This window comes from Terrapene carolina, unplaced genomic scaffold (genome assembly GCF_002925995.2).
Source record: "Terrapene carolina triunguis isolate 2854851 unplaced genomic scaffold, T_m_triunguis-2.0 Scaffold423, whole genome shotgun sequence".
Lineage (NCBI taxonomy): Eukaryota > Metazoa > Chordata > Testudines > Emydidae > Terrapene > Terrapene triunguis.
The window spans coordinates 1,238,759-1,252,182 of record NW_020664774.1 but is presented as its reverse complement, the minus strand read 5'-3'; the positions used below and the strand labels follow the sequence as shown (position 1 = coordinate 1,252,182).

Genomic DNA, 13,424 nt, shown 5'->3' with positions numbered 1-13,424 from the left:
ACCCAGGGATACTAAGACAATTGGGGTCATCCTGGGGGACCCTAAGATGCAGCCTGGGGGAGGGGTGCAGTGCCCGTGCAGAGGGGGGTCTGGTTCTGGGGCAACTCCAGGGGAGGGAGCTAGTTTGTGGCACTCGGGGGGGGGGGGACGGGGACGCTGCCTGGATTGGGTTGTCCAAGGGGAATGGGGTGCCCCATGGCCGATCACTGCTGCTGAGCCTCCCCGTCTCGGTCTCAGGCATCCCCCTGTTGGGCTTCGTCTTCCTGCTGCCCCTGTCCATCCCATGGGCGCGGATCTCGGTGGGCTGGCTGGCCGTGGTGCACTACCTGGCCTGCGTGGTGCCCCAGCTGGGCAGTGTGGTCTACCACCTCTTCATGAACCACGAGGGGGGCCCGGCCGTCTACCACACCCTGCTGACCCTCGACATGTGCGGGGTCTGCATGGTCAACACGCTGGGTGAGTGGGGGGCTGGGGAACTGGTTGGGCGGTTATGGAGGGGCAGAGCTGGGGGGACTGGTTGGGGGGCGTGGCAGAACTGGTTGGGGTTATGGGGAGCAGAGCTGGGGGGGACTGGTTGAGGGCAGAGCCAGGGGTGGGGGGGGACTGGTTGGGGGTTATGGAGGGGCAGTGCTGGGGCTAGGGTAGATCCGGTGGAAAGGAAGAGGATCCCAGGGTGGAGGGGAGGGTAGTGGCATTGTGGGGCAGTGCAGGTACCGGGTGGGTTGGATGGTGCTGAGAAAGGGCTGGTTGCCCCCCACCTCTAACCCCTTTGCTCCCCCCCTCCCTGCAGGTGCCCTTCCCATCATCTACTGCACCCTTGCCTGCTCCCCACTTCCCCGCAGCGCCGCCCTGCTGGCCTACACGGCGCTGTCCAGCTACGCCATCATCTGCGCGGTGACGGCCCACTCCAACGTGCGGCGCCTGCGCTCCTTCGCCTGGCAGGCCCTCTTCCGCTTCTTCTTCTTCTACCTGCGCTGGGTGGGCCTGGGCACGGGCCACCCCTCCTCGCTGCGCTCGTACCTCATCATGGATGGCCTGGCCCTGCTGGGGGGCATCATCAACGTCTCCCGCATGCCTGAGCGCTGGCAACCCGGCCGCTTCGACTACTGGTTCAACAGCCACCAGATCATGCACGTGCTGGTGGTGGTCAGCATCCTCTACCTCCACTGGGGGGTGGTGGCCGACTTGCTGTGGGTCACCAGTTATGCCTGCCCCCAGGACTGACCGGGCCCGCCAGCCAGTGGGGAATGGTGTGGTCTTGTGGCTGCATCCCTCCAGGTCACCACACGATGGATTCCCGTTGGCCAAGGGGTCTTCTGGATCCACTCCCGTTTGCTGAGGGGTCTTCTGGGTGGCCGGTGGTGGATTCTCATTGGCCAAGATGTCTTCTTGATCCACTCCTGTTGGCCAACAATGGATTCCCATTGGCCAAGGCATCCTCTAGATCCACTCCTGTTGGCCAACAATGGATTCCCATTGGCCAAGGCACCGTCTCCAGTCCTTTTGGCCAAGGGGTCTTCTGGATGGCCAGTGATGGATTTCTGGTGGTTTTGGTGACTTCTGGATCAACTCCCATTGGCTAAGGGGTCTTCTGGCTCAGCAGATCAGGGCTCCCACTGGCTGAGAATCATTGTGGATCACCAGGGTTGGATTTCCATGGTTGAGGGCTCTTCTCTGTTGCCAGCAATGCACTTCCATTGGCTAGACTCTGGATAGACTCTCTTTGGCTGATGAGGGTGCTTCTGGGTCACTAGCCACAGACTCCCTTTAACGAAGCTCCAGCCAGATGCCCGCTGTCCGTGGGTCATTCTGGACCACCAGGGATGGATTTCTATTGGCTGCGGTCCTTTGGATCCTTCTGGATCACCAGCAGTGCTCGCCCATAGGGACTGGGGGCAGGGTGGGGGGCTGCGAGGGGGCACTATTTTGAGGAGCTAGGGGGTGGCGCAGCCCCTCTCCCCCTTTTATCCAGGTATCCTACAGACTTTGAGACACCATGCAATACTTTCTACTTTTTAAAGGGCTGACGAGGTGCCTGGATGCTGGGGTCTGCACTGACTAGGGGCTCGGGGGAGGCAGCCCAGGAGAAGCTGTGTGCATTGGGGGAGGTGGGGGGAAGGAGGCAGTGGAATCTAAGAGCTACAGCGGGACTCCTGGGTTCTCTCCTCAGTTGTTGCCATCATCCTTGGGCCAAGCGGCTTCAGCTGCTTGTGCCTCAGTTTCCTGTTGCTCCCTGCTCTGGGGGTAGGGGGGGGGTGTTTCCTGTTACTGAGCCCTGGTCTGCACTCTCCCCCTGCCGAGGGAGGAACAGGTATTCCCCTTTCTGCAGCAGTCACGGCTCCTGGTGCAGTAACAGCCAGCAGGGGACTGTGTCCCCATCAGCCTGTTTTTATACTACACGTCCCATCTGCTGCTAACCCCATGGTGCTCACCGGGAGCCCCGGGCGTTGAGTGCCAGGGCTCTCCTTCCACCCTCTGCTGGCATTGGGGGTGTACCTACTGTTCCCCTTCCCCTTATGTAACTTAGGGCCACTAAACACAGAGGCAGCTCTGGATCATTGTTTTCCAATCCCTGTTCATTGGGCCCTGGATAGCTAATCTGGATCCTGAGCAGGGAGGTGTGTGTGTGTGAATGGAGCTAAACTGGATTCAGAAGCCACAGGTGTGGGAGCAGCTGAACTGGTTCTCAATCTGGATTCCAGTTGGCCACATGCATACATAGTTAAACTCGTTCTCAGTCTGGATTCCTGTCCAGAGACCAGGTGTGAATGTAGCTAAAATTGTTCTTAATCTGGATTCCAATTGCCCAAGTGTGAATGAAGCTACCCTGGTTCTCAATTTGGATTCCAATTGGCCATGTGTAATGTAGCTAAACTCATTCTCAGTCCTGATTCCTATCATGAGGCTGCATGTGTGAATATAGCTAAATGGTTTCTCAATCAGGATTCCACGTGGGAGGCCATGTGTCAATATAGCCAAATTAGATTTTTAATCCAGATTCTAATCTGGTTTTACCAGGCAACGTATATGGGGGTCAAGCTGGTTCTTAAGGTGGAAGCCAACTTACATAAGCAGTTCTTAAATTCCATCTTGTTCTCTGATTGTTTTGTTCAGTGTAAATGGGGCCCTCTCAACCTCATTCCTGGTGGGCAACCACACTGGTTTAGAAACCAGTTCAGTATTAGAAACTTGCTTGAATTGCCATGTAGACAAACCTTTAAGGAAGCAGTACAAAGGGTAGTAGAGGTAGAGTAGGACCATGGGTGGACAAAATGGACAATTGAGACAGCTGTGCTGTGCCAAGACAAGGAGTCAAGCATCAAAGGATAACCAACCACACAGCATGATGTGGATTACAGCAGGGAGAGATGGGAGCTAGGACTCCTGGGTTCTATCCCTGCTCAGGGAAGCAAGCAGGTTCTAATGGTTAGTGTTGGGGGCCTAGGAGTTAGGACTTCTAGGTTCTGTCCCCAGCTCTAGGAAGGGGATAGGGTCTAATGGTTTGGGGAGAGGAGAGATCAGGCCTTCTACCGCAGGTTCTGTGTCCCTGTTGTCCCACCCTGTAACTGAGGCCAAAAGGAAAGCTAAGAAGTGGGTTGCAGGCTGTGAACTGTTCTCCCACATTGAAAGGATGGCTGTATTTCTCTGGCCTCCCTCAGAGGGGTGGTGTTGGGTGGGTTCTGCTCTCCCCACCCCCCCAAATCCAGTCTTGTCTCCGTTATCTCAGGGCACATGAACACAGCTAGTGTTCGCGGCTTCGTGCCGAAGCAACATATCTTTTTAAATTAAAAATACAAAACTGAAAAGTAAGAGGCTAAAATCCACATTCTGCCGGGGTGGGGGGAGCAGGGGGATGGAGGTTCTTACGGGCCACCGCCTCCCACCAGGGTCCTGTTGGATGGTAGCTCTAGGCTTCAATAAAGCAGAGACAGAGCTCATGTGCGTGTGGTTCTTAGTCCTCTGGCCATAGCTGGCTCCAGGACCTCCGTTTCCACTGGCAGAAGCGTCGCCTTGCTCCATTGAAGGCTAGGAATCTGCTGCAGAGACGGTAGAACAGAGGTGAGACCTCTGGAGGAACAAGCAAGGATGGTGCTGCTGCATGCTGCCACCCTGGGATCTCCAGCACCAGTTGGGCATGGACCTTCAACCCTCCTCTGTCCCCAATGGGCATGAGTCTTCTCCACTGATGTCCCACATCCAGTAGTGGAGGATCTTCAATGTTCTTCCACCCCTGTTGGCCGTGGATTTTCTCCAATAATGTCCCACCCCTCCCTACCTTCTCCATAGCTGTCACCCCACTAGAATTAACTGGATTGTTCTGTGCTCCTCATGCCTTCCACTACCTCCCCCATCCTCAACCCAAGGTCTCTAAAAGAACACATTCTTACCTCTCTTGACCACCCCCTCCTCTAAACATGAGGATTTGTCTGCATTCAGAGTCACTCCAGTTATGGAAACAAATTGAGAGGATGGCCCAGTGGCTTGAGTGTTCCCTAGGACGTGAGAGGCCTGGGCCCAAGTCCCTACTCTATCACAAACTCCCTGAGCTCATACATAGTCTGTGCCTCAGTTTCCCCAGCCGTAAAATTAGATAATAGCATTTTCCCTCCTCGCAGGGGTGTGAGAGGATAAGATTGCGAGGTAGTCTGATACATGGGTGATGGGGCCCAGATAAGTATCTTAGCTAGACAGACACACCAGTGCAGACTGTCTTAATTCAAATTGAAGCCTAGTGTCTAGCTCTTTGTCTTAAGCAGATTCCTGGCCCCAAATTTCATGTTGATTAAGAGTGTCTACACTGATTTAACTAAATCTGGTTTTAAAGTCAGATTGTCTTCAAAGCTGCCCAATTTTAACCAGAGAGCTGCCTATTATAATCTGTGTGGCACTAGCCCTATGGAGCCTTAGTCATTAATCACGGCTCATTGGGCCAGGCACAGTACAAACAGAACCAAGAGCAGATCCCTGACCCAATAATTTCATTTTGGGCCCTTTGGCTTCTAGCCCCAGCTCTGGAACGGGAATGGGGTCCAGGAGGTTAGAGCAGGGGAGCTGGCAGCCAGGACTTGTGGGTTCTGTCCTAAACTTAATGTGTGTGCTCAGAGCGCAATTATTTCCCTTCCCTGTGCCTCAGTGTACTGTGGAGGGAGGGGCAGTAAGGGAGTCAGCCCACAAAGCACACCCCGACCTCTGCATGAGAGAAACCCGATAAGAGCAGAGAAAGGTACATGACTGCCCCTCCCAATTTGCATGTGGTAGGACACCTCAACTGCTGCAGGGCACATGGGGTAGCTGGCAGCTGGGGAGCAGCCCTTGTGCACCCCCCGTAGGTGTTACATAATCAAGGTTTGTAGGGTGCCAAGGAAGTCCCAGCTCGTCAGCCCTGCTGAGGAGGGGGTGAGTTAGTGGTGCTAGTGGTCAAGATGGAGGTAGAGTGGCAGAGATCACCCCACACAGCCAGGGGATCCCAATTCCCTCCAGCTGGGGGCAGTGCTGCCCACACCCCAGAGACAGGCTCGACCCTGACAATCTATTTCTCCCTCAGCCTCGTGATCATTTCAAAGCACTTTTTATTAACACTTCTCAGAGTTGCTGCCTTCCCTTAAAAACAGAAAAACCAAAAACAAAAGATCCACAAACCCCAGTTGGTCCTGGCCTGGGGCAGAGCCACAGCGACCCCTGGTGGGAGGGGATGGCAGCACCTGTGTCCCTCCCACCAGTTCATGAAGAGGTTAAAAAGCTTAAAAAAAAGGAAAAGAAAAGGAAAAAAAAAATAAAGTACATTGAGAGTCAACCCCCAACTGCTCCTCCCAGCAGCCCCCCGCTGCCAGCAACAGAAGCAGCGTCAGGGAAGGAGGGCTCTGTCCCCACCCCACCCCCAGCAGTGTGGAGAACAGAGTGGGGTCGGCGAGGGCCCACGTGGGGTCATTACCCCAGTGAGATTCACTCACCCTCCCCGCCCCAGGAACAATCAAGCTGAGGGCAGCTGATCATTGAAGCCCGGTCACTTCTGCTCCGCCGTGGCATCCTCGAACATGCTCAGGAGGTTCCTGGGCTCAAAGGAGCAATGCTGGCCTGCATCCTGGGGCGCGCTCTCCTCCCTCTGCTCTTCCTCCTCGTCGTCCTCCTCGAAGGCCAGGGTGCGGCGGAGGTTGGGGGAGCCGGGGCTGCTGGGGGGGGAATCCAGGCTGATGCGGCTCAGGTTGGGGCTGCCCTGGACGGCTGAGGACCTAGGAGGGGGGAACCAGGGTGGGATCAGGGCAGTGGGAGATGGAGACACCCCCTGGGGGTCCATCTAGACCATCCCCACCCAGGGCAGGATTGTCCCCAAATGTCTGTCCCCCAGCTGAGATGCCCCAGTTAGCTCTGGGAGGGGAGCGGGGTCTAGTGGGTTAGAGGAGTGGGGGCTGGGAGCCCGGACTCCTGGGTTCTCTCCCCAGCTCTGAGAGGGGAGTGGGGTCTGGTGGGTCAGAGCAGGGGGGTGGAAGCCAGGACTCCTAGGTTCTCAAGTGTGCAGGAGCAAGGGAAGAGGCCCGCAGGACAGGTTGCAGCCCTGCCTGACACCCAACATCTCACCTCGTCCTCCTGCTGCCAGTCTCCGGTGGAGAGAGGTGGCGCGGGGTGGAAGTGCTGCCCATGGAGGGACGCAGGTTCAGCGGCGGGGAGCTCGGGGGCCTGCCAGGGAAGCAGAGGCGTGAGGGGAAGCCCCTGTGGGTGCAGGAGGGGCTGGCCCTGGGACCCAGCATTCCCCAGAGGAAGCTTGGGGAGTCCATCTCCCAACCACCATGTCCCCCCCCCAACCTCCAAGGGGCCACCCCAGTTCAGGAGTACCCCATCCCTTAGAAGGACCTCCATGCACCTCCTTGCTCAGGTAAGCTTGGGTACTCTCCCACACCCCATCACCCCTATTACACCCCAAAGGGAGGAGAACCACATACCCCTGCCCCCTTGCCTCCATATGGACCCTTTTGTCCACTTGCCTCCATATGGATTACCCCATATTCTTAGCCCCCAAGTGCCCCACCCCAGCTTCCTCCTGCATTCCTACCTGCCGCAGATACCCCCCCCCCAACTCCTCCACATCTCATATTTTGTTCCCCCACCTTCATACACTCCCATGTTCCTACCCCTCCCTAGTCCTAGATTCACCCCCATATCCTCCCTGCACCCCAGAAGTCCCTTCCTGCCCTGTGTGAGAGAGCACACCTGGGCAGTGCTGCCCTCTGCTGGAGTGGATTAGGAGAAACAGTGCTGCCCCTACTGGAGGGGATGAGAGCCCATGGGTAGATGTGGGTGTGTTGTCCCTCCCACTCACTTGTCCTGTGATAGCAGCTCCCCGGGGCAGGTCCGGTTATGCCGCCCGCAGACCCCCGATACCTCGAACACATCCTCCCCCAGGCTCCCATCTTCCTCCTCCTCCTCCTCTTCGTCCCAGGAGAAGCTACTATCCAGCAGGCTGGCAAGTAGCGGGGAGCAGGGCGGGGTGACGGGCACGGTGCGATGCCAGCTGGAGAGCCAGCGCGCCGGCAGGCACAGGGCAGCCCACAGCCAACGCACAAAACTCCCAACACCCTGAGCGGGGGAGGGAGAAGAGAAAGTTCAACCAACAGGGTTGAAGGGCACCAGCAGAGCTGTGGGGGGAGCCCCGGGGCTGGGCTAGCAGGGGGCTGCGGGTCGGGAGGGAGGGGCACCGGCAGAGCTGGGGGGGAGGCCAGGGCTGGGCTGGCAGGGGCTGCGGGTCGGGAGTGAGAGGCACGGGCAGAGCTGGGAGGGGGGGGGCAGGGCTGGGCTAGCAGGGGCTGCGGGTCAGGAGTGAGGGGCACCGGCAGAGCTGGGGGGAGCCCAGGGCTGGGCTAGCAGGGGGTGTGGGTCGGGAATGAGGGGCATGGGCAGAGCTGGGGGGAGCCCAGGGCTGGGCTAGCAGGGGCTGCGGGTCAGGAGTGAGGGACACCGGCACAGCTGGGGGCTGCGGCTCAGGACTGACGTGCTCCCCACTCCCAGGACTCACCTGGCACAAGGAGGCAGCTCTCAGGAGTCCGTCCTGCAGCAGCAGTGTCAGCTTGCGCCACTTCTCCGTCTTGCGCATGATGCTGGAGTTGAGCAGCGCCTCCACCGAGGGCCGGAGCCGGGGATCGGGGTCCAGCATGGCAGCCAGCAGGGCCCGCAGCTCTGAGGAGAGACCTGGGCCAGGGAGAGATGTCAGCAGCGCCCCCTACTGAGTCCCACCCTCCCCTAGTGCCCTTCGCTTGCAGTCCTGCCTTCTTTAGTGGTTCTCAACCAGGGGCATGCGTACCCCTCGGGGTGTGCACACGTCTCCCAGGGAGTACACCGACTCATCCAGATATTGACCTTGTTTTACAGCAGGCTACATAAAAAGCACTAGCAAAGTCTGTCCAAACTAAAATTTCATATAAGGACTTGTTTATTCTGCTCTATATACCACGCACTGAAATGCAAGTACAATATTGATATTCCAGTTAGGGCTGTCAATTAATCGCAGTTAACTCACACGATTAACTCAAAAAATTAATCACGCTTTTAATTGCACTGTTAAATAATTTAATACCAATTGAAATTTATTAAATTTTGACATTTTTAAATACGTTGATTTCAACACAGAATACAAAGTGTACAGGGCTCACTTTATATTATTTTTATTACAAATATTTGCACAGTAAAAATGATAAACAAAGAAATCATATTTTTCAGTTCACCTCATACCAGTACTGTAGGGCAATTTCTTTATCGTAAAAGTGCAACTTACAAATGTAGATTGTTTACAAGTCCACTCAGTCCTACTTCTTGTTCAGCCAACCCAAGTTTGTTTACATTTGCAGGAGATAATGCTGCCTGCTTATTTACAATGTCACCTGAAAGTGAGATCAGGCGTTCACATGGCACTTTTGTAGCCGGCGTAGCAAGATATTTACCTGCCAGATGCGCTAAAGATTCATACGTCCCTTCATGCTTCAGCCTTCCAGAGGACATGCATCCATGCTGATGATGCGCGTTAAAAAAAAAAAATGCATTAATTAAATTCGTGACTGAGAATTGGGGGAGAATTGTATGTCTCCTGCTCTGTTTTCCCCGCATTCTGCCAGATATTTCATGTTAAAGCAATCTTGGATGATGACCCAGCACATGTTGTTCGTTTTAAGAACACTTTCACTTCATATGTGACAAAACGCAAAGAAGGCACCAATGTGAAATTTCTAAAGATAGCTATACCACTCGACCAAAGGTTTAAGAATCTGAAGTGCCTTCCAAATCTGAGAGGGACGAGGTGTGGCGCATGCTTTCAGAAGTCTTAAAAGAGCAACCCTCTGATGCGGAAACTACAGAACTGAACCCCCAAAAAGAAAATCAACCTTCTGCTGGTGGCATCTGACTCAAATGATGGAAATGAACATGCGTCGTTCGTACTGCTTTGGACTGTTATCAAGCAGAACCCATCATCAGCATGGACGCATGTCCTCTGGAAGGCTGATTGAAGCATGAAGGGACATATGAATCTTTAGCGCATCTGGCACGTAAATATCTTGCGACGTTGGCTACAACAGTGCCATGCGAACGCCTGATGTCACTTTCAGGTGACGTTGTAAATAAGAAGCAGGCAGCATTATCTCCTGCAAATGTAAACAAACTTGTTTGTCTGAGCGTTGGCTGAACAAGAAGTAGGACTGAGTGGACTTGTAGGCTCTAAAGTTTGACATTGTTTTATTTTTGAGTGGAGTTATTTTTTGTACATATTTCTACATTTGTAAGTTCAACTTTCATGATAAAGAGATTGCACTACATTATTTGTATTCGCTAAACTGAAAAATATTATTTCTTTTGTTTTTTACTGTGCAAATATTTGTAATAAAAATAATAATATAGTGAGCATTGTACACTTTGTATTCTGTGATAATTGAAATCAATATATTTGAAAATGTAGAAAATATTTAAATAAATGGTATTCTATAATTCTTTACCAGTGCAATTAATTTTTTTACATCGCTTGACAGCCCTAATTCCAGTTGTTTTATAATTATATGGTAAAAAGGAGAAAGTCAGCCATTTTTCAGTACTAGTGTGCTGTGACACTTTTGAATGTTTATGTCTGAATTTGTAAGTAAGTCATTTTTAAGTGAGGTGCAACTTTGGGGGAGGCAAGACAAATCAGACTCCTGAAAGGGGGACAGGCGTCTGGAAACGTTGAGAGCCACTGCACTAGACCAGTGATACTCAGACCTCAGTGGTTCAGGAGCCAAATTAGGAATCAACATTACCCTGAAGAGCCACAGTCGTGTGAATTCATTGTTTCATTTATTATAGATTCATATTTAAACAGTGTGACAGGGGAAATATTTAGATTTGCACACACACACACCCTCACCCACCTCAAGGGAATGGAAGTTGTTCATAATTCTGAACAAAACGTTATGGTTGTTCTTTCAAAAGTTTACAGCTGAACATTGAAATAATACAGTTTGAAACTTCACTATGCCGTAGAAAAATGCTACTTTCCCTTTAAGTAGTTTACATTTAACAGTACTGTATTGTATTTACTTTTTTTCCCATCTCTGCTGCTGCCTGATTTGTACTTCCAGTTCCAAATGAATTGTGTGGTTTACTGATCAGTTCATAACTCTGGTTTTCATAACTCTGAGGTTCTACTGTATTTTAGTCTCACAGCAAAATGACTGATCAAGTATTATTTTATCAACTACAATCGATTAATAACATTGTAAAAGCATCCTGATTGATTAATAATTAAATCAGTGTTTTAATGTCATGAGCCGCAAGGAGACACATTAAAGAGCCACTTGTTGCTTGCAAGCCTCAGTCTGAGTATCACGGCACTAGACAGATACAGTGGAACCCCGCTATAACGTGATCATTGGGGTCCAAAAAAATCAATCGCGGTAAATACAGGGTCGCGTTATAGCGGGGTTCCACTGTACTTGTGTTCACCTTCCGCGTCCTGGCTAGGGGGAGGGAGGAAGCGGGGGGAGAGAGAGAAGGGGGGTGGCCAGGGCTTCCTTCAGCTGGGGCGCTGGCGACTCCTGCCGCCAGGGCCGGTGGGGCCCGATTCCTGGGGCGGCACCTGGGATTGCCGGCTGGGGGAGGGGGCACCGCGGGGCTGGCCGAGGTCCGGCCGGGAGAGCGGGGCTGCCGTGCTCGAGCCGGGAGAGCGGGGCCACTGGGCTGCCGCGCTCCGGCCAGGGGAGCGGGGCCCCCGAAGACGACCACCGCCAGCCTGCCGGGAGGGCTCTGTGCCACTCTGCAGCCCGCTCCCAGCAGGGCACTCCCCTCCTCCACGCTGCCGCCCCCTACATCGGTCGGCGGGGAGGGAAGGATGCGGGCTGGAGCGGGCCCTGCCGGGGACAGAGGTGAGAACCCCAGGGGCACGCCGGGGCTGCAGGGAGAGTTGCTCCTGCTGCAGCCGCTGGGGCATGGATCCCAAACGCCACGCGCCTGCCAGACTCGCCCTGCGGCTGCAGCCGCCGGGGCCAGACTCGCCCCGCGTTATAAACGAATTTGCGTTATCACGGGGCACGTTATAGCAGGGTTCCAGTGTACTACTCTGTTGGGATGGAACCCAGGAGTCCTGGCTCCCAGCCCCCCTCCCAGCTCGACCACCAGACTGAATGCCAATTCCAGCAGGTTTCCCTGTGTGAAGCAGGGTCCATGGCACACTGGGTAGCCATCAGCAGCCCCATCTGTGCCAGGAGAGGGGACCCCCACTTACCGGCAGTGAATTCAGGAGGCAAGTAGCCCTGCCGGAGCTGCTGCCAGCCCTCCCCTCCATTGGGAAGCTCCATATTGCAGGCGATTTCCAGGATAGTCATGCCAAGGCTGGAAGAGAGATGCGCACGCTGGGTCAGCCAGGAGCCGGCCTCCCAGAATCCTCTGCTCCTTGCCACATGCCAGGGTGCCCGGACTCGGAGCACATGGGGCAGTGACAGGGTGGCGGTCAAGGAAGGGGGTGTGCGGACTGAAAGCCAGGGGATGGGTCTAGTGGATAGAGGGGTGGGGCTGAGCGTCAGGACTCCTGGGTTCTATTCCTGGCTCTAGTGGGCCCACCTGAAGACATCAGCCGCCTCACTGTACTCCCCCCGCAGCAGCTCGGGCGCCATGTAGCGCGGGTCGCCCTCCTGGGCGTCACTCAGGTCTCCACGGTCCAACTCCAGCACCAGGCCAAAGTCGCCCAGCTTGCAGACCCGGCGCTCGGTGAGGAAGACGTTGGCCGGCTTGACGTCCATGTGCAGCAGCCCGCAGGCGTGCAGGTGGCGCAGCGCCTGCAGCAGGTCCCAGAGGCAGGCCCGCACCTGGCCCTCGGGCAGCGTCCCGCGCCCCTCGCAATGCTGCAGCAGGCTGGCCAGGCACAGCTCCGTCTGGATGTACAGCTGCCCCCGCTCCTCCCAGGCCCGCACGAAGCTCACGCAGTTGGGGTGGCGCCCCACCCGCTCGTGCTTCCGCACCTCGGCCAGCTTGCGCTGCCGGTCGCCGGCACCCCGGAACGGCTCCACCGAGCGCTTCACTGCGTACAGCCGCCCGTCCTCCTTGCTGCGCACCTGCAGGGGACAGGTCAGATGTGGAGGGTAGGGCCAGGACCCAGCTCCCCCAACAGATTCCCTCCTTTCCCCACAACTCTGCCCCACAGAATAGCTCCACGCTCCTCCTCCTTACTGCACACAGATCAGCCACCAGTGGGGACAGGTTCAGCTTGAGAATCACGCTCATCCGCCAGCTGGGATCCCCCTAATCTCCACAGCCCTTAGCTAGGATCCCCCACCCCAGGCATTCCCCAAACCCCCCATGCTTTCCCCAGCTGGGATCTCCCACCCCAAGTGTCCCCACTCTTACCTTATACACCTCCCCGAAGGAGCCGCGCCCCAGCCGGCCCAACAGCTGGAAGCACTGGCTGAAGAAGGGCTCTCTGCGGGCAGGGTCGTAGAGACGGCTGCGGGGGGCCAGCGCCCGGACCTGGGAGCCGCGGAAGGAGACGCTGCGCGGCCGGGGCTGGCTCCAAGGCTGTGGTTGGCGGCCGGTGAAGACCCGGCTGACAGTCAAGGTGCCCTTGTGGCGCGGTCGGGGCGGGAGGGTGTAGCTGAGCGGCCGGCCTGGCCTCTTCACCGAGAAGCTGCGCTCGGCCTCCTGGAAGAAGGCCGGCACAGGGACCGGCAGGGGCGTGCGGCTCAGCTGGGACTCGGCCCCCGCGCAGTCCAGGGGCAGCGGCATGGCCGGCTCTGCCAGGGGGAGGCGCTGCAGGGAAAGGGAAAAACAGCACCCGGGGTCAGCAGCATGGCTGGGCACCGCTGGGGAGAGCGCCCAGGGGCTGGTGATGGAGGGTTTGGGGTTTCCTGGTCAGCATCCATTGGCATGGGGGTGGGGGGAAATCTCCAGGCCAGGGCCCCTTGGCATGAGGGTGGGTTGGG

At 55.7% G+C, this 13,424-nt stretch overlaps 2 protein-coding genes across 3 annotated transcripts in view; one reads left to right on the top strand and one right to left on the bottom strand.

The window, feature by feature from the left end:
* PAQR4 (progestin and adipoQ receptor family member 4) overlaps positions 1-3,938 on the top strand; it is a 40,724-nt gene extending 36,786 nt beyond the window's left edge. Inside the window, exons 2-3 of the mRNA XM_026658303.1 lie at positions 238-456; positions 791-3,938. Of these exons, the coding sequence (XP_026514088.1) occupies positions 238-456; positions 791-1,224 (653 nt within the window). The 3' untranslated portion in view covers positions 1,225-3,938. The remainder of the gene's footprint in view (positions 1-237; positions 457-790) is intronic.
* Positions 3,939-5,552: 1,614 nt separating this feature from the next.
* PKMYT1 (protein kinase, membrane associated tyrosine/threonine 1) lies at positions 5,553-13,411 on the bottom strand. Of its 2 annotated transcripts, XM_026658305.2 has the most exons (7): positions 12,853-13,411; positions 12,070-12,560; positions 11,735-11,841; positions 8,009-8,181; positions 7,316-7,572; positions 6,577-6,675; positions 5,553-6,230 (listed from the first exon to the last, which is right to left on the bottom strand). In XM_026658305.2, exons 1-7 carry the CDS (start codon positions 13,225-13,227, stop codon positions 6,005-6,007), a joined length of 1,728 nt encoding a protein of 575 aa, XP_026514090.1. In that variant the 5' UTR covers positions 13,228-13,411; the 3' UTR covers positions 5,553-6,004. The 2 variants fall into 2 exon arrangements, with proteins under 2 accessions (XP_026514090.1, XP_026514091.1); XM_026658306.2 differs by lacking the exon at positions 7,316-7,572.
* Positions 13,412-13,424: the final 13 nt, after the last annotated feature.

Excerpts from the sequence above, each read along its gene's own strand:
- PKMYT1 (XM_026658305.2), bottom strand. The coding sequence starts at position 13,227 with ATGCCGCTGCCCCTGGACTGCGCGGGGGCCGAGTCCCAGCTGAGCCGC. Across the intron at positions 12,561-12,852 it reads CCTTCGGGGAGGTGTATAAG|GTGCGCAGCAAGGAGGACGG; the intron begins GTAAGAGTGGGG and ends TGTCCCCTGCAG. Across the intron at positions 6,676-7,315 it reads GAGCTGCTATCACAGGACAA|GCCCCCGAGCTCCCCGCCGC; the intron begins GTGAGTGGGAGG and ends CTTCCCTGGCAG.